Below are 18,989 nucleotides of genomic sequence, written 5' to 3' on the forward strand. Positions count from 1 at the left end.
GCATTCAATACTTATTTGAGGGGCTTAAAAGAAAGTGTTAGTACCAGAACCTGGACCTAGGCTTTCAACTTCATTCTAATCAAATAGTTAAAATAAGTAAAAACAAACTGAGTCATTGTACTGGACCAAATCAACCAAGGCATAAATCTATTCTCTTCCTCCCTCCCTTAAGTATTCAATTTCTTTCCTGAAGCAGAGCTTCCATAAATATTGCAATATTAAGGACTAAATTTTAATGAATACAAATCAGAGGAAATGAAGGAACATTAACTCCCATTCAAACCTTCCTTTAAAAAAAATGTGTTTCCAAGTTATATTTTTAACTTCCCCCATGATTCTCTTTAAAAAAATGAACACAAAATCTCTCTGCTAATGACTTTATTCATAAATCTATAATGGAACTCAAAATAGCAAAGGACATGAAAAAATTCAGATTAATACTTATCAACCAAATACATCAAAGAATACATTTACTTTTCATATAACTAACAAAAATGTCTAAAATGCACATGTGACAATACACATTTTCTTCACTTTGCAGAATTTCAAAGTAACAAAGATCTGCTTAATTCAGTTGGCCAGAATAGCCCATTTATACTGACAAATATATATAATTCAAAAGAAATCAAAAGTAATTGATAAAGTAACGATCTCATGGTTAATCTTCTGGTAAAGTGCTACTTTCATACTGAAAAAAAGAATTAATGAAAATTTAAAAATTTTTAAGGTTATACCATCATTCTGAAAGTGTTAAAATTTCTCTTCAGTACTCACTACATTCATCACATTCACATGTCCGCATTATGAGACCATAAACATTACTTTGCAATTTAAAAAAATCTTTTTGTTCACGGATTATTTCCCAGAAGTTAAAAATTACACACCATTGCTAAGTGAAACTTTTCACTCATATAGGAGTGTTTTAGACACAATAATTTTTCATTTTTTTAAACATGATCTTTGGTTCGAAGCTGTCTTGATATCCTTTCTAGTTGGATGGTTGTGGTTAAGTAAAATATTCATAAAACAGCACAGTAGCTTCATTTGAACCACAGAAGTAAACTGGATCGATGGCCTAAAGGCAATGAATGGCATGTATCAAGATGTCTGGCATGATGAATTCCACATATCCATAACTGACACGGTCAGTATTAAAGGAAATTAGTGTTGCTGAGTAGTGGCTCACCTCCTTTCATCAAAGACCTCTATCAATTCATTAACAGTATTAGCCACTGAGAGAAAATTAGCTGGAAAAAAATCTAATCTGAATGAAGGCACACAGGTGTAAATCTTAAGCAGATAAATAAGACCAACTGCATAAACTGCATATGCAAGCATGGGTGTGTCCACCCCAAACTCATACACACTTCTCATGTTTGAGGTTGAATATCATCACTGCATATATTCTACCACATAGAAAACTCTATGTCTGTGAGTGTATATACCCTACAGATCAGAACTAGCTGATGGTTTTCCAGAAAAAATGAAACTTTAAATGATGCAAAAGTTGGCCTTTCCTCAAAATAAAAGTTTTTAAATTAATAGCAAAGGGATGCAATACCAACGGAAACTGCAAGAAGCCGTGAAGTTAAATCTCAGAAAAGACAAGTTCAACTTCATAACTGAAGGCTGCTGATGATTTCTTCTCTCTCTCCTTGAATAATCAAATGCAAATGCCTTTTAGCAATGGTAGCATTCAAATCCCACAAAAAATCAAGTAGTGTGCCCTTAAGGAGCACCTCCATTGGCACAAACTGTAAAACCTGCTGGGGTGCATCAGAGTTAACCAAAGCGCTCAACAATTCATTCACATTCTGCAGATACTGGAAAACTGGGTTTGGAAGGTCCTGATAACCAACACAAAGCAAGACTGCACAAGTCTTCAGGGGCTCGGAAGATGTGGGACAAGAAAACGTGATGAATCTAAAACAGCTGTGGAGTATAAAGATCAAACCAGCCATAAATCTTGTAAAACAAGAAAGTACAGGCAAAATCATAATATCTCCTGTATGAAGCTGCTGCAATGAATGTAGAAGGCAGTCCAAAAATAACTGCTGGTAAGTTGGGTCTCCATCATGAAGCAATGAACAGCTAAAAGTCATGAGTTCAGCTGATTCCAAGAGTTGAACTTCCAATGGTATATGTATTTTGACATGTTGGAGAGCTGGAAAACCCACAAGCAGGCACTTTACTTGGTTGCTGGGTTCTACATCCTGCTCATCCTGAAGGCATTTTGTAAGGCTAAACAACTCAGAAAATAGCAATTCTTCAGAAAAAATGTGACAAGAACAACAATACTGCTGTTTTGGCCTGAACTTGGAATCCAAATTCAAGGCTCCTCCCAATGACTTTTCAATTGCTTCATTAAGAGCCTTTAAAATTTCACCATCACAGAAAGGAGAACAGTTTACCCTTGGCAGTTTCTTTCCCTGTAAAATCTGCCATAAGTGACACTCAAGATTGGAAGCTGTCCCTTCTAAAAGAGAACTTTGCCCAGGATGATATGCAGCATGTTCTTCAGCCCAACTATTAAAGTACCCTTTGGCCACCTTATCTTTCCATGAAAGGGTTTCCAGCATTTTCCTTTCATTGTAGGTTTTAAAATATCTGTTCCTCTGCCCAAACCATTTTGTATTTGTACTACAACCAATATTAGATTTTTTCACTAGCCAATTATTTCTGGAAAGAGACTTCAATTGAAACTTTTGCATGAAATACTGAACAGCATAGTCCCTTAAACTATTCAGCTTTGCTTGTTCCCCTTCTCCCATGCACTCAAACAGACGAATGTTCTCAGAAATAGTCTCTAGCTGGTATTTATGAAAGAACACACAACATTCTTCATGTCTTTTAAGAAAAGATTCGGGAATCATGTGATGGGGAAAGAGAGCTTTCCTGGTCATTTCAGGCCCAAAATTCAGCACCATCTTAGATAAAAGAGGATAGATTGCCTCTCTTCCCTTATAGTAGAGACATACCACATAGACTTCTGAGTTTCCTGCCTTGCTGGTAGCAGGTTTGAAAACATGGACTTTGTCAAAAGAACAGTTTAGCAAGTACATCAGGTTTATGGAACAATGTTCAAACAAAGTAAACATCTTCAGAACAAAAGAGCCACCACTTCCAAGAGTCAACAGAGCAGTGACAGCTTCACAGTAATGCAAAGAAGAGACTAAAGCTTCTTGTTCACCTGGGTTTCCTTGGCAATCAAAACTTCCATCTGCAGTGATCAAGTGAACGGTAGCCATGCTGCTTATGAAATTCTGAAGTCCAGTCAGATATTTCAGGGTCATGATATCGCCGGTGTTATCTGGACCAAAGTACCAGCAATGCAAGGTATTTGCAATAAGTCGGTCATCCATAATCATCTTAAGATTGTCATTTGCTTCATGGTATGGATTCAAAGTATTAGCCACCCAACTCCAATCACAGGGGAATCGATGGGATTTTAAGTAGTGATTGAGACTAGCTATAAAAGCTCCAGGAGCTTCACAAAGGTGTAGAGAATTCAGTTTTCCATTCTGAAAAGCTTCCTGTGGAATAAGTGGAAAGCTACACAAAATTTCATGAAACTTACACCATGCTTGAGTACAAAGTTCAGCATTCACAGATTTTCTCACATGAGAAATTATTTTCCCAGCTTTATTAGTGAAAGCCGTGTGCTCATGCCACTCATCCAATTTCTTATCACTCAGTAGGTTTTTCACTTCATTTAGGGAGTTCTTCAAATCAAGAAACACACTGAATTCCGTGTGGTCACAGGTGAAAATCTCACTGGAATCTGGTAACTGCCACTCATTATTAAGTGGCTTGCCATAAGAAAAGTTCTTGGCAAAGAGTTTAAAAATATCAGCAAGAACATCTGGGCTGAATGTCGCAGGACTTGAACCCAGTGGTAGCTTTCTGCACTTACTCATTTTCAAATTAAATTAAAATCTAGAAAAAGAAAACACACAATTAAATGAATCAAATTTATTAGTGAGTGAAATCTCATCCACAGCAAACTGGATCACAATCATGACAACCCACAAAAAATGGGAAGATTAATGTCAGCACAATTCACTACATGATGAGGCAATCTGGAATAAAGAATAAAGGTTTTGCTATCCGATAGACCTGGGTTCAAATCCCAGCACTGCCATTTACAGCTTAGTAAGTGGCTGTGGGCAAATAACTTTACATTTCAGTTTCTTATTTAAAAAATTGAGGTATCATTTTTTTAGATGAGGATAAAACATGCTAGCATATAAAAAGCATATACCAAAGAATATTCATCAGTGAATGGCAGCTCTTATTACCAAAGTAACGCACCTAGCTCCTCTCCAAAGTTCTCCTCTACCCATCACTGAGACACTGCCCACGGGGCCCCAAACACTTACTTAGACTAAGATTCATCCCTGAACATGACCTTTGATCAAACTCTAACAAGTGACTTTTAGCTTTTTTTAGCTCCCTCCAAATCTCACTTCCTTCCAGGAGAGGTTCCTGCACCTGAACCCAGCACTGGTCCTGTTACCAGACCTCTCTGCCACCACCCACTTACTCACCTACGAAGATTGCCAAATATGTCCTCTGTCCAGATCTCACTCTCTTGCTAAATCACACACCTTGGTGGTACCAAATCGCCTTTACAGGCTACCAGCAAACACTCATCACCATATTGCTTGTCAACTGTGGTGTACCTGACAGGTTAGCCTCCTGATCAGTGTTGAAACTGACCTATAGTTCACCCTGGCATGTCTCTAAACTACAGATTCCTGCTTTATATGGTTGGTCAGACAGCTCCATGCTTGTATTATAAAATAATATTTTTTTGTCATAAAAACTTAATACACCTTGATAGAATAATTTTAAACTGAAGAAATATCCTTAATGAATATACAAATTACAAACAGTAACCCTACATTCTGTGTTCTAACACTGCCCAAGAAACCAAAAACATCTGTCCAATGGAAAGGGATAGGGGTACAAGAGAAAGAAGCAAGGCTTAATGGCATAGTGTTGGAAAAGTTCTAAATTCCAGCAGATAGAGTAATGAGTATTACATGGTACTTGTTGGCACAATGTTAATCAACAGGTGCTTCAGTTCATGACTACTGCATTTACTTAGCATATTCAATACATTCTACACCAGTCTGAAGATTAAAATGGGAGATAAAGGTGAGCGAGCAATACAATAAACACAATAACAGCCAGAAGACTGTATTCTATTAGCATTTGTACTCTTCTCTTAACACACTTTTTTCATCCTTTTACATTCTGTTTAAATTATTTACAAGTCTGTCTACTCTACTAGCCTGTAAACTTCTTAAAGTAACAAGTATCTTCTTAGCCATTTCTGTTTGCCACCGTATATTTACACATTGCACAAAAATTGTGGATAACAGTCACAGTTACCCATTAATATATTTTTCTTACCTTAGATTTTTTTTAACTGTTAGAAGCTATATTTAGACAAACTTCTGAAAGATGGCAAAAAGGAGGCATTCACTAAAACCCTAAATAAAAGTAAACGAAAGTTTACTACAACAAGTTATTCTGTCCTAATTCACACTTTGCTAACTGGAAACTACAACTTTCAGATTTCAACTACATTCTATTTTGGAAAAAGTCTGATTTTAGTCATTAACTTCACATACTAATTAATGGTTATAGGTAAGCTCTGAAATCTTACTTAAGCTAAAAGGTAATTATTTTCACAGGAAAACAACTAAACTGATTCAAACACTCCATTGTTCTTCCCAACTATACCTGTGGAACACAGACCAAAATTATATATTATATATTTATATATAAATTGTATATTATATTGAATAATGTTCAGGTCAATAATCCACAGATTATCCAAACACTGTTTCCTACTATCAAATTCCCAGAATCCAACTGCTTCTCACCCACCTCCAGCTATCAGCCTCCTGATTATAGACACTGTCAACTCTCTCCTGGATTACTCCCATAGCTTTCTCACTGGTCTCTTTGCTTCTACCCTTGCCTCCTACATTCTATTCTGAAACATACCCACCACAGTAACTTTGTATGACCTAAGTTAGATTGTATCCCTGCTCTGCTCAAAACTGGGCTGCAGTGGCTCCCCATCTCAAAGTAAGGGCCAAAGTCTTTACAGTAGCTTACAAGGCCCTTGAAGATGTCTGCCCTCCAGCCCCACTCCGTCTCTAACCTAATTTTCTAGTACTACCCCTCTTACTAATTGTGTTCCAGCCACACAGGCTCTCTTGCTGTTCAGGTAAGACCTCAGACACACTGCAAGGGGAAAGTCTATGCACGAGTTAGTTCCTCCGCCTGGAATGCTCTTCCCTCAGATTATCTGCATAGTTACTTCCCATACCTCCTTCAAGAATTTACTCAAGTGTCATTTTCTCTGTGAAGCCTACCCTGACATCCTAATTTAAAATTGCATCTTGCATTACCAATGGTAAAGTAAAGGTAAGAACCTTGCTGTATTTTTTTTTTTCCCATGGCACTCTTTTCCTTCTAACATAATTTACTTATTTATGTTTACTGTTTATTGTCTTCCCAAAACTACAACCTAAGCTCCACATGGCAGGGATCTTTGTTTTCTTTACTCACTTATCATCCCAAGAAGTTAGAAAAGTGCTCATTACACAGTAAGCACTCAATAAGTATTTATCGAATAACTGAAGGGATATCAGATTAGCACAAAAGGCACTCCTCCGATTAGGTTCTGAATGTCTTAACAATGCAATTCAACGTCACTCCAGCACCGCAATGCATAACAACAAAAATGCTTGTGGTTTACAGGATATAAGGGAAAAGTTTCCAGTATGTGTTCCTCTGTCCCTCTCATTAAGCACTCCAAAGAGCTTTGTGGCATCATAATTCTGCTGCGAGGGTCAGTGTTACCATTCTTGTTTTGCAGAGTCGAGTAAAAAGTCATGTAGACACCCTGCTCAAAGCCACGAAGGGAATACCCGCAAAATTCGCCGGCCTAACACAAAACCCGCAAGATTCATATACAATTGTTACTCCTCCAACCAACACTTAAACGAAAGAGTTTTAAAAGTGTTTCCGCCAACTCCTCCTCCTCCTAGCAACGGTGAAAATAATGCCCAGTGTGTATCCAGCGCTTTACTTTGGGCGAGGAGCACCCAAGACCTAGTTTCCTCTGGTGGAAGTGAGTCCCAAGCTCCATTCGAGCGGCCCAGTCCCTCAACCGGAGGAACTTCAGTTCCAGCCCCTGCCTAACCCAGTGGAAAGTCGAAGGAGGACCCGGGCTCGGAACCAGGGCCTGGATTACCTTTGCTCACGCCCACCTCAGCCCCCAGAGTCTAGGGAGGCTGCGCTTCACTCCCTCTCCTCACTTGAGGAGGGCATTCTCCACTTCCGCTCGTGGGGATGATTTCCGGGAGCGTCGCTCCTTCAGGCCTCTGTGCCCCCGACACAGGGAAGGGAAATGGCGCGCCGGGAGGCCGGGAAGGAGGCAGGGATCCGCCCTCCTTACTCTGGTTGGGTAGGACACGCGAAGCAGAACCACTCCTCCAGGCCGCGCCGCCGCCGAAAGTCGGCAGACAGCAGCCCGAGAGCCCTGACACACGCTCTGCGCATGCGCCTCAAGGCCCGGCTGCCGTCACACGTCAACGTTACGCACGCCGGCGACTCTCGCAGCGCCGAGACCTCGGCTCCCTAGGTTTCGTTTCTCCGCGAGTGCAGAAGCTGGGAAGCTCCAGCCTCCCGCCCCATGGCTGCTATGGCAACTGCGCGCACAGACGGAGCGTCCTCTGGCCCCGCCCCCTCGAGAGTGGAGGCATCGGATGGGGCGGGGCCAACCTGTCCGGCACACGCTGGCCTCGCCCACCTGGGCCCTGGACGGCAGAGGTTTTGCCTTGCTGTTGGGTAGAATTGAACTCCTAGTATTGCTTGACTTAAAACTGGTGCTCAGAAGAACATGAGGTTAAAAAGCCAAGCTAGGGAAACTACGAAATAACACTCTGTTATCATAACATACATATATTTATAAACCAATAAGAAAAGATAACCTCAGAAGAAAAATGGGAGATTTGAACAGGCCATCCAAAAACAGTAAAATAGCCAATAAGGATATAGTACAAAGCTGTTTAACTTTTAAAAAAATAATTAGAAATGTTTTCTTTTCACTCAACTTAGCAAAGATCTTAAAAGATCGCTAATGGCTACTTTTAGTGAGAATGTGGAGAAACAGGTTTACATACTGTGAGGGAGAGTGAAAATTGGTACTACCTTACAGAAGGCAAACTTTAAAATGGCCTTGCACCTTAGCCCAGCTATTCCCACTCCTAGCAATTTACCTTTAGAAAACAAACAACTGGCACTCACTTTGGACAAAATGTTTATTACAGCACCTTAATGACATCAATAACAAAACCTGGTTACTCTCTAAATGTCTGCTGTAAAGAAATTAAATTCTTTATGGTACATCCATATAATGAAATACTATGCAGCCATTAATAGGCCATCTGTGCCAACAGTATTGTGTGAAAATAGGAGAATATAGAACTGTGTGTAGAGTTTGATCCATTTATGTCATATATATATACACATATATGTATATGTACACACATATATGTATATGTGTATATGTCTATATATGTATATGTATATATATGTGTGTGTGTGTGTCTATATATACATTTTTTACAAGTCTTCCAGGATATGCATCAGTGGAGAAAAAAGTCTTTTCAAAAAAATGGTGCTAGGACATTTGGATATCTATACGGAAAAAACTTTATTTGGACTCTTACCTCACATAATAAAAATAGATTTCATTTGGATTGCCAATCTACATTTTAAGGATCAAACAATAACTCGTTTAGCAGAAAATATAAGATGACATCTTCGTAACCTTGAGATAGGCAAAAAGTTTATAACAGGACGGAAAAAGCACTAATCATAAAGAAAAAATATATAAATTGAACTACATTAAAATTAAGAATGTCTATTCATCATAAGACAGCACTGAGAGTGAAGAGGCAACCTATAGAGTGAGAGAAGGTATTTACCATATGAATATGTGACAAAGGACTTGTATCCAGAGTATATAACTCCTACAAATAAATGAGAAAAGATGTCCCAGTGGAAAAATGGGCAAAGACCAGAACAAAAACTTCAAAAAGATGGTATCCAAAAGGCCAATAAACATATGAAAATATGCTTAACCTCATGTTTTGGGGGAAATGTAAACAAAACCCAAAATGAAATACAATTACACATCTACTAGCTAAAATGAAACACGGAAAATATAATTGTTGGAGAGTTTGAGGGGCGACCAATGGAAAGCTGTTTGTAAGAAAAAGATCTTCCAAGATCTTCCAAACTCACAGGTTGTTTGGCTTTTTCAACTTTTTCGAGGTATAATATATACAGTCAAATGTTCAGATCTTAAGTGTACTACTCAACCACTTTTGTCAAAGGCCTATTAAATATTCCAGAAAGTTCCCTCGAGCCCCTTCCCAATCAATCTCCCACCCCCAAAAAGCAACCATTAATCTGCTTTCTAACACTATAGTTTAGTTTTGTCTGTTCTAGAATGTCATATAAATTCTATCATTACAGTTTATAATTTTTAGTTTCCAGCCCCTTTCCATTCAGTGTAATTTTTTTTATATTGTAGGGGAGAAAAAAAAATCTTTCTCTTCTACCCTTCTAGGTTCTTGGCTGGGGCTCTGTAACAAGAAAGGCATATAAATTTATTAATGTTTTTTGTGACATGGAAGCCTTCACAAGGAAATGAAGATCTGAAGAAACTGTTTTTATACTAGGATTTTGGGGTTTGTTTGTTTTTTTAAATAAATTTATTTATTTATTTTTGGCAGCATTGGGTCTTCGTTGCTGCGCTTGGGCTTTCTCCAGTTGCGGTGAGCCAGGGCTACTCTTCGTTGCGGTGCATGGGCTTCTCACTGCAGTGGCTTCTCTTGTTGCAGAGCACAGGCTCTAGGTGTGCAGACTTAAGTAGTTGTGGCACGCGGGCTCAGTAGTTGTGCCTCGCAGCCTCTAGAGCGCAGGCTCAGTAGTTGTGGCACACGGGCTTTGTTGCTCCGTGGCATGTGGGATCTTCCCGGACCAGGGCTCAAACCCATGTCCCCTGCCTTGGCAGGCAGATTCTTAACCACTGCGCCAACAGGGAAGTCCTATACTAGGTTTTTATACTAGGACCTGAGTGTTTTTATATAGGTTTGATGAGAAGTGGAAAGCCGTGGGAAAATGTGACAAATGAGTATGAGATAAGAGTGGCAAACTGGGGGAAATTTAGCAAGGTATGTTCATTTAAATTCCTGTTGGGAGTCCTTCCATCTTTGGAGATAAGGATGTTTCTTTCCTTCAGGTATCGGGAGGGCATCTCTCACACAAGGTTCTTACGACCTGCTTCAGAGCAAGGTCAGAGAGTCTTTCCTAAACCTACCATTTCTTAAATTCCTTTAGCTTAAAATATTCAGTATGCCAAGACACCATATTTGGTGGTAGTGTGTTCTGAACCCTGACAATATTCATCCATGTTGTCTTCCATATCTGTAGTTTGTTCCTTTTTATTGATAAGTAGTATGCCATTATATGGATAGGCCACAGTTTAATTATCTATTCTCCTACTGATGGACATCTGAGTTCTGTTTCCAGTTTGGGGCTATTATGAATAAACCTGCTGTAAGCATTCCAGTACAAGATATTTTTGTGAGCATATGTTTTCTTTACTCTTGGGTAAATACCTAGCCATCATATGGCTGGGTCATGAAGTAGATCAGGGTTTCTCAACCTTAGCATTATTGTCATTTTGAGAATCACCAAGGGAGATGTACATGGAACTCGTCAAGCAACCCCCGAACAGTTTTCTAAAGTGCTCGCACCATTTTACATCTCTACCCACAGTATGTGAGCATTCTGGTTGCTTCACATCCTCACCAAATTTTGGTGTTGTGAATCTTTTTTATTTTAGCTATTGGTGGGAATTGGTTGCTTTTTACATCTGATTCTTAATAAATAGTAATTAAAAGCTAAAAGCTGTGGATATTGTTCTTTCATGGGACCAAAGACTAGATAAAGGATATGTAATCTCTTAAACACAATCACTATTTCCCCAAAGTTTATAAATATTATCAGGAATATTCCAAATAACAAAGCTTATAGTGAGCCTGTCTTTACTAAAATAATCACATTAGCATTTTTTGATTACATAATATGTGCTAAGCACTGAAAACTGCTGTTTTTCATTTACTCGTCTCAACAGCTCTATGAGGTCAATATATGTGTTGTCCCCATTTTATAAACAGAGAAATCAAGGACCAAAGTGATTAAGCAATTTGCTGAAGGTCATGCAGTCAGTAAGTAGTGCAGTCAAGGTTCGGACCTAGGTCTGCCTGACTTCAAGGCCAATCTGTTCTGCAGAGAATTCCTAGAAATTGCCTCCAGTAATTTAAAAACAACTTTATAGTCCACATTCATGGCCAGAAATGCTTACAGTAGAGCAGTAATTTAATTAAAAAAAAAAAAAAAGATGAGTTTTATTCATTTTGTCCTAAAAGCAGGAAGGTAGATTGTTGCAAAGTTTTTGGAAAAGATGAAATGTTATGAATGAATGAAATTAGTATTTAAAACTTTGAAAAGTTGAAAGAAAATAACCAGGCCCTGCACTAATGTATTTGCAAATTTATATTAAAATGCATAGTTACATGAATGCATTTAGTTTCAACTTTTTAAAATATATTTTGATGATCATACACAGTACCTGAGTGGAAGCTAGCTACAATTAGTTATTCTTTCCAGTTCCTGAGTGTTCCTTATATTCAACTGGCATGACTACAACATAAGTGGCATCCAAGAATTAAAACAACTGGCTCCCTGGCCTCTACTCTGTGATTATAATTCTCTGTCAAAGCAAACAAAAACTAAACTGCTTCTGTGATCATTTATCACCAATCAACTTGCTGAGTCTCTAATTACATCCTCAGATTCTGTGAGGCGACCATGTACAAATCATGGTTCCAAAACTCCAGAGGGAGTTTTCTGGGGTGATGGAAATGTTCTATATCTTGATAAGGGATTTAGGTTAAGAGGTATATGTATCTGTCAAAACTCATCAAATGGTACAATTCAGATGAGCATTTCACTAAATATAAATTCTGCTTTAAAAAAAAAAAATAGAGCCACAAACAAATATTGAGCTCTAGGTTAACCATTTGCATGCTGAAATGTTCAGGGGAGAAGTATACTACATCTGCCCCTTACTTTGAAATGCACTACACATTAGATGGGTTGATGGATGGATAAAAGGACGAATCAATGATAAAGTGAGTATAGCAAAATGTTGACGACTGTAGAATCTAGGTGGTGGACACGTGGCTGTTCACTATGTAATTCTTTCAGCTTTTCTCTTTTGAAATTTTTCATAATAAAATATTGGGGGAAATAAACAGAGATTCACAGCATGAAAGGCAAAAATGGCATCTCTTTCCACCAAAAAACAAATACATACATACAGTGAGTATCTAGTACTTCCCATTAATGCAGTGAAGAGAGCCTCTAAGTGAGCTTTAGGTGAACAGCTTCGACTTGGTGAAGACCAGGTGAATGTCTTTATGGCTCAGTCATTTGACCCACTTATCTGATTTAGTGAACAGCATTCAGGCTTGGTTTTGACCATTACACAATCTTAAACTGTTCCTATTCTTTGTCACATAGTGTTCCGCTTCCTCTCTTCCTTCCACATGGAATGGACTTGTTGTTTAAAGGCAGCAAACTAAGGGAACACTGACGCTGAAATTTCAGAAGTCAATAAAGGTTATAAACCTGATAATAAGTCTTCCAATTTCCCTCATGATGATCTTCCACTAGATCTTTAAATTGTATTCTGATCAAAATTCTCATGCAGCACCTTAAACTGTCAAAATACAATGTTAAAAGAGAAAATATAGTAAATATTATAACCAATTTGTCTATTCAGCCATTGGTTAGAACTTGTACATGGTGGTATTTGTGGAAAAGTGCTTGAAAACAGCAGCCTATAGTCTATTTTTTTTTCGTACTGTTTGGAAACTAAACAAAAATTATTAAAGCAAATCAACTAATTTTTAAGCATAAATGCAAGAATTTTAAATATCTGATCATTAAAGCAGTTTTTGTCTATCTTTGGTGCTGTAAACATAGCTAAACTTCATTCTGCATTTTAAAATACATTCAGGACTAAAACTCAATATGAAATGTTTTTCATAAAATTTATTTTTTAACAATTTATGTTTTTGTTTCCCATATAGTTAAAGTTAACTAAACAGAGTGAGTCACTTACTAAAGGAAGAAAAGTCAAAATGTGTTTTTATATGTTATGAATAGCATTCAAGATTATATTTTAAATGAACTTTAAAACAAGATTTATAATAGTCATTGATAATATGCTGACCTAAAATATGTTTTTACTTAAAATTAATTCTTTATTTTTGTAGAAATGACCAAAATGACTTTTTTTTTTTAATGTAAGGGTTTAAGAGAGAATGTATATTACTGTGAGATGGTCTCAGGAGGTTAAAAAAAAAATTGGTTGGGAAACACTGACATGTGGAATAGAATACAAGACATGGCCCACCCTTGAAGCATTAAGCAATTCATTGCAGACACAAGATGTTAAAAAATAAATAACATTATACAACTAAGTACTATATTGTACAGTACAGGTTAAGTGTTGCAGGAGTCTAAAGAAAGGGGGAACTAGTAGGGAAAAGATAGGGGAAAGAGACTTTAATTTTTCCCTTAAAAGGATGCTATCATTTGGGGAGAGGGAAAATAACATAGGTGAAAAAACAGGGAAGAGGAAGGATAATTGCAGAAAAGGGACGGAAAGTTAATAAGATTAAAATGCTATATAGGTGGTATCTTAGTTCAGGCTGCTATAACAAAATACCATTGACTGGGAATCTTAACCAGTGGAAATTTGTTTCTCACGGTACTGGAGGCTGGGAAGTCTAAGATCAAGGTGTGGGCAGATTTGGTTCCTGGTGAGGGCTCTCTTCCTGGCTTGCAGAAGGCTGCCTTCTCACTGTGTGCTCACAGGCCAGAGAGAGAGTGAGCAAGCTCTCTGGTCTCTTCTTATAAGGGCACTAATCCCACCATGCGGACCCCCCTCTCATGAGCTCATCTAAACCTAATTACCTCCCAAAGGCCCCACCTCCAAATACCATCACATTGAGGGGGAGGGCTTCAACATATGAATTTTGTGGGGACACAATTCAGTACACAGCAGGTAGTGAAGAACCAGAGTGTAGAGGACCACTGAAGCCAGACTGAGGTGCCAGAATCTGCAGCAATAGAACATGGTCAAGAAGAAAAGAAATAACTAAGTTTGGTTCTTAGAGAGTTAGGGATGGTAGAGGAATAGCCAAGCAGAAATATCCTGGAGGAAGTTTGAAATCAATGGGTGACTGAAGTTCAGGTGAGAAAATTGAGCTGAGGTAACACTCAACCCTGTGAATTTTCAAGTACTTTGTTATTATTTATTATTAACATTCATTATGATACTTAATTCAGAAGTGAAATCCATACCAAAAGTTGTTAAAAGCACTAGCCCTCGGGATTCTTTCTGTTAATAGCTCACCTAACACTGTCCCTCCTTGGGCTCAATATGGCTTCTCTTTCTGAATGGTTAAGCATATCAGCTCTAGCATCTGAGTGCCTAGATTAAAATCTTCATCTACTAGCTCTGTGACCTTGGGCAAGAAAGATCTCCAAGGGTCTCACTGAGGATTAACAAATGAATGTAAAGTGCTTAGTACAGGGTTTTTGCACTTAGCCAGTATCTGACAAATGTTAGCTGCTCCTGAAAAATGTCTATTCTTTTCTGGAAGATAGGGTGCTAAAATTCAGGCCCTCCTTGCAGAGTGTTCCTTCTTTTGCTGTTTCTTTTTTTACTGAAAATCCTTAATAGAGCAGGAGAGGAAAAGAGGGAGGGAGACTAAGGAAGATAAAGGGAAAACTGAGAAGACAATTGAGACCAAATTATTTCACATCTGTCACTGAGAAGCTGTCAGATGTATCTGCTTTCTGGCTTCAACAATTTGGGCAGGTTTCAAAGAACAGAAAGAGGACCAGCTGTAAAATGAATGAGCACACGAATCAACATGGCTGCATCTCAAAAACAGTGTAGAATGATAAAGGCAAGTGGCAGAAGTTTTACATTGCCTTACCATTTGTGTAATGTTTAAAAACACACGTAACAATTCTGTTTAATGTTTATTGATACAAACATAGTAAAAATATAAAAACACAGATGAGGAAGATGCACACTATAACTTCCAGAGAGTGGTAATAAGCTCTGGGAAGATAGAAGGGATGGGAAAGAAGCACAAAAGGGACCTCGACTGTATCTGTAATGTTTTTATTCTTTTTATTAAGCACTGAAGCAGTGACAAAATATTAGCACTTTAAAAATCTAGGCAGTAGATACATGGGTGTTATATTATTCTCATTACTTCTTTGAATGTCTGAAATATTCCCTAAAAATTTTAAACATAAAAAAGAGGACAATCTGCCTCATTCTTAAATCCATTCAAACTCCCACACACTGTAGAAATCCAGTTGTTCAGCTAAATCACATGTATGAATGATCTTCAGGAATGAGTCTGCTTCTCAGATTCAATTTGAAAAGAGTATAATGAATCTATTAAAAATAGGTTATGTTTTGTGTCATGTTTATGTTATCAAAAGAGATTTCAAATTCTGATATCTGGGTTGAATTACACATACTACCATATTATTGAGTTTTTCTTTCATTTTATTTTATTAACAGTTGATAGTAAGACCACATTACAATTTGGGGGTGCTTTGTAATTAACAAATTGGTTGTGTATACCTTAAGATTGTGTATACCTTAAGAGTGTGTATACCTTAAGATCACCAATAGGTTTCATCACAGTGGCAAACCCTGATTGACGGTGGCTGCCTACAGTGCTGTGTTGAGCCAACTGTGAAACCCTATCTGGGCTCCACTGGACAGGCAGTGATCAGCTAGGGAGGTATGTCAAGGGCAGAGTGGTAGAATGGGGCCCTGTGTGTCCCACTGATACTCCTGACACTTTCCTGATTCTCCTTCTGCCTCTCTCACTGTTTTTTCTCCATCTACCTTCACCTACCCCTTCTATCTTGGTGCTTCCAAGAATTTCCCCTCCTTCATTCCCCTTGATCTTCACTCAGCCTGCAACAGTCCCTGGCTGATTTCATCTTCATCCACAGCAGCCCTACATGCTGATGAGTTCCTCCTCTTCGGTTTTCCTGTGAAGCCTTCCCAAGTCCATCTGGGCCAGGTGAGACACCCGCCCCCCACTTTCATCCCCATGGCATGCACAGAGCATTTATCTCTCAGTATTCCAGCTATTTGTTTACCCATCTATCTCTGCTGTTGGGCTTTGAAAGAACAAGCCTGGGTCTTATTGATCTCTGCACTCCCAGCTTCTGGCACACAGTGAGCAATCAATAAATGTTTGTTAAATGAAACAATGATTTAGTGAATGGTGTCCTTATTTTGCAGAAAAGGAAACAGACTCAGAAGTTGGGGTTTTCTCAAGGTTATCCTTCCTCCAAAACATCCCCATCTTTCCTCTAGAACAGAGGTTGACAAACATTTTCTGTAAAAAAGCCAGATAGTAAATATTTTCAGCTTTGTGGGCCATAAGGCTGCTGTCACAACCATTTAACACTGATGTTGTAGCTGGAAAGCAAACATAGACATGGCTGTATTGAAATACAATTTTGTTACAAAAGCAGGCAGTAGGCCAGATTTGGCCCATGGGCCGTAGCTTGGGGACCTTGCTGTAGAAGATGGTAAATAGACACTCCTATGTCTCTGGTTCCTTCACTGAACATCCTCTCTGCCTCAACCCAAATCCCAGAATCCTGATTCCAGTGTTTCCATAGTCCCTGTTGGAGTTTGGTCGACAATCCCTTCATACCTCCAGACCAAGGAGTTGAGGAAGGCTTATGAGAAAACCGGCCACAAAGCTGGGATCAGAAGGGAGGAGAGGACCTTGTTGACAATGGCTCTCAAGAGACCTAGAGGAATCCAAGCCCAAATGATCCACATCCTCCTTGACCACTTGTTTTGTTTTTGTATCCATTCAGCCAGTCTGTGTCTTTTGGTTGGAGCATTTAATCCATGATCACTCATTTTTGAATCCCCTTTCTTAACATTTCGAAATGAAAAGAGGTCCATTTCTTGGGTGCAGTGGACAAAGAAGAAAGTGGAACGAATAACTCCTTTCTATTCCCCCAACTCCCTTTCTGTTTCCAAATGACTAGTCTTTTTCTCTTCCAGAGACTACCTCAAACTTCTCCCACTCTTCTCATATTTCCTACCCTATGGTCCTCTCATTCATTGTCAGGAGATGACCTCATCTCCTCCTTCACAAAGGAAATAGAAGCCATCAGAAGAGAACTCCTTCAGAATTCTGCCACTCATCCCAAACTTATCTGTACCCACTCTCTACTCCTTTTTTTTTTAAATTAATTTATTTATTTATTTTTGGCTGCATTGGGTCTTCGTTGCGGATCGCGGGCTTTCTCTATTAGTGGCGAGCGGGGACTACTCTTTGTTGCGGTGTGCAGGCTTATTGCGGTGGCTTCTCTTGTTGCGGAGCCCAGGCTCTAGGGCATGCGGGCTTCAGTAGTTGTGGCGCACGGGTTTAGTTGCTCCGTGGCATGTGGGATCTTCCCGGACCAGGGCTCAAACCCATGTCCCCTGCATTGGCAGGCGGATTCTCAACCACTGCGCCACCAGGGAAGCCCCTCTCTCTATTCTTTCTTTTAACTTGTTATTTTATATTGGAGTATAGTTGATTAACAATGTTGTGATAGTTTCAGGTGTACAGCATGGTGATTCAGTTATACATATACATGTATCTATTCTTTTTTAAATTCTTTTCTCATTCAGGTTATTACATAATATTGAGCAGAGTTCCCTGTGCTATACAGTAGGTCCTTGTTGGTTATCCATTTTAAATATAGCAGTGTGTACATGTCAGTCCCAAACTGCCTAACTATCCCTTCCCCCCACACTTCCCCCCTGTACTCTCTATTCTTCCTGCCATAATGCAATAGGTGTCTAAGACTAATCCCTCCTTCTCTCCTCTGTGTCCCGGGTCTTTCCACCTTCTCAGGGAACGTGATTCCATCAATCATTTCTCTCTCCTGTATCTCTCTGTCTCTCTCTCTGAATTTCATCCCAAAGGCACAGAGGAGCCTCTCTCCTGGTTCCATCAACATTTACATATGTGTGTCTCTACCATCTTGAAAATAAGTCTCTCAAACTCGTGTCTTGCTCCAATCATTGTCCTATCTCTCCCCTACTTCCTTCATGGCCAAAGTTCTTGAAAGAGTTGTGTGATCATGGTTTTCACTTCATCATCTTGCAGCAATTCTTCAACTCATGAAAAATGTTTCTCCTCTATCATATCCCTGAAACTCTCTCATTGAAGACCTGAGATAACCTTGTTTGTTGCTACATCCAACCTGGAATTCTTTGCCCTTATCTTTACTGAACTCCTGACACTATTCAACACTGTGGTCTTCCTTCTTCAAACATTCTCTTTCTGTGACTTTGGCAACAACCTCCTGGTTTTCCTCCTATGCTCATTCTTCCTTAAGCTTCTCTGTAGGCTCCAGTACCGCTGCCTATGCATTAAATGTTGGTGTCCTCAGAGTTCTCCACTTGGCCTTCTATTCTACCCTCCTCAGTCTACATGCTCCCCTAGGATGTCTCATCAAATTTCCAGGCAATCCTTAAATAAGTTGATGATTCTCAGAGTTACTTGTTCAACCCAGAGCTCACTGCTGAGGCTACAGCCAGCTGGCCAACTGCCTAACAGAATTAGAAATTATCCCTCTTCTCCTTTATTCACCACATCCAGTCCCATCTTTACAAAGCATTATCTTGACCCCACCATCCCAGCCAGCTACCTCCCCTTTTCTTCACCCCATATGCAACAGCGTTTCTTGAAAATTCTCTT

General features: G+C 39.0%; 2 protein-coding genes and 1 long non-coding RNA gene across 4 annotated transcripts in view; 1 reads left to right on the plus strand and 2 right to left on the minus strand.

Annotated features, from left to right (window-relative positions):
- Nucleotides 1–7,405, minus strand: part of HYDIN (HYDIN axonemal central pair apparatus protein) — a 441,132-nt gene extending 433,727 nt beyond the window's left edge. For both annotated transcript variants that reach the window (XM_082369752.1, XM_082369751.1), the window contains exon 1: nucleotides 7,277–7,405. The gene's annotated coding sequence lies outside the window, so the exon portion shown is untranslated. The remainder of the gene's footprint in view (nucleotides 1–7,276) is intronic.
- Nucleotides 1–18,989, plus strand: part of LOC309617580 — a 548,498-nt gene that overhangs the window by 435,435 nt on the left and 94,074 nt on the right. The window lies entirely within an intron of this gene.
- Nucleotides 364–7,406, minus strand: CMTR2 (cap methyltransferase 2). The gene is made up of 2 exons (XM_082369831.1): nucleotides 7,277–7,406; nucleotides 364–3,936 (listed from the first exon to the last, which is right to left on the minus strand). The coding sequence occupies exon 2, from the start codon at nucleotides 3,915–3,917 to the stop codon at nucleotides 1,617–1,619; it is 2,301 nt and encodes a 766-aa protein (XP_082225957.1). The 5' UTR covers nucleotides 3,918–3,936; nucleotides 7,277–7,406; the 3' UTR covers nucleotides 364–1,616.

Source organism: Balaenoptera borealis (genome assembly GCF_965194805.1).
Source record: "Balaenoptera borealis genome assembly, chromosome: 19".
NCBI classification, from domain to species: Eukaryota; Metazoa; Chordata; class Mammalia; order Artiodactyla; family Balaenopteridae; genus Balaenoptera; species Balaenoptera borealis.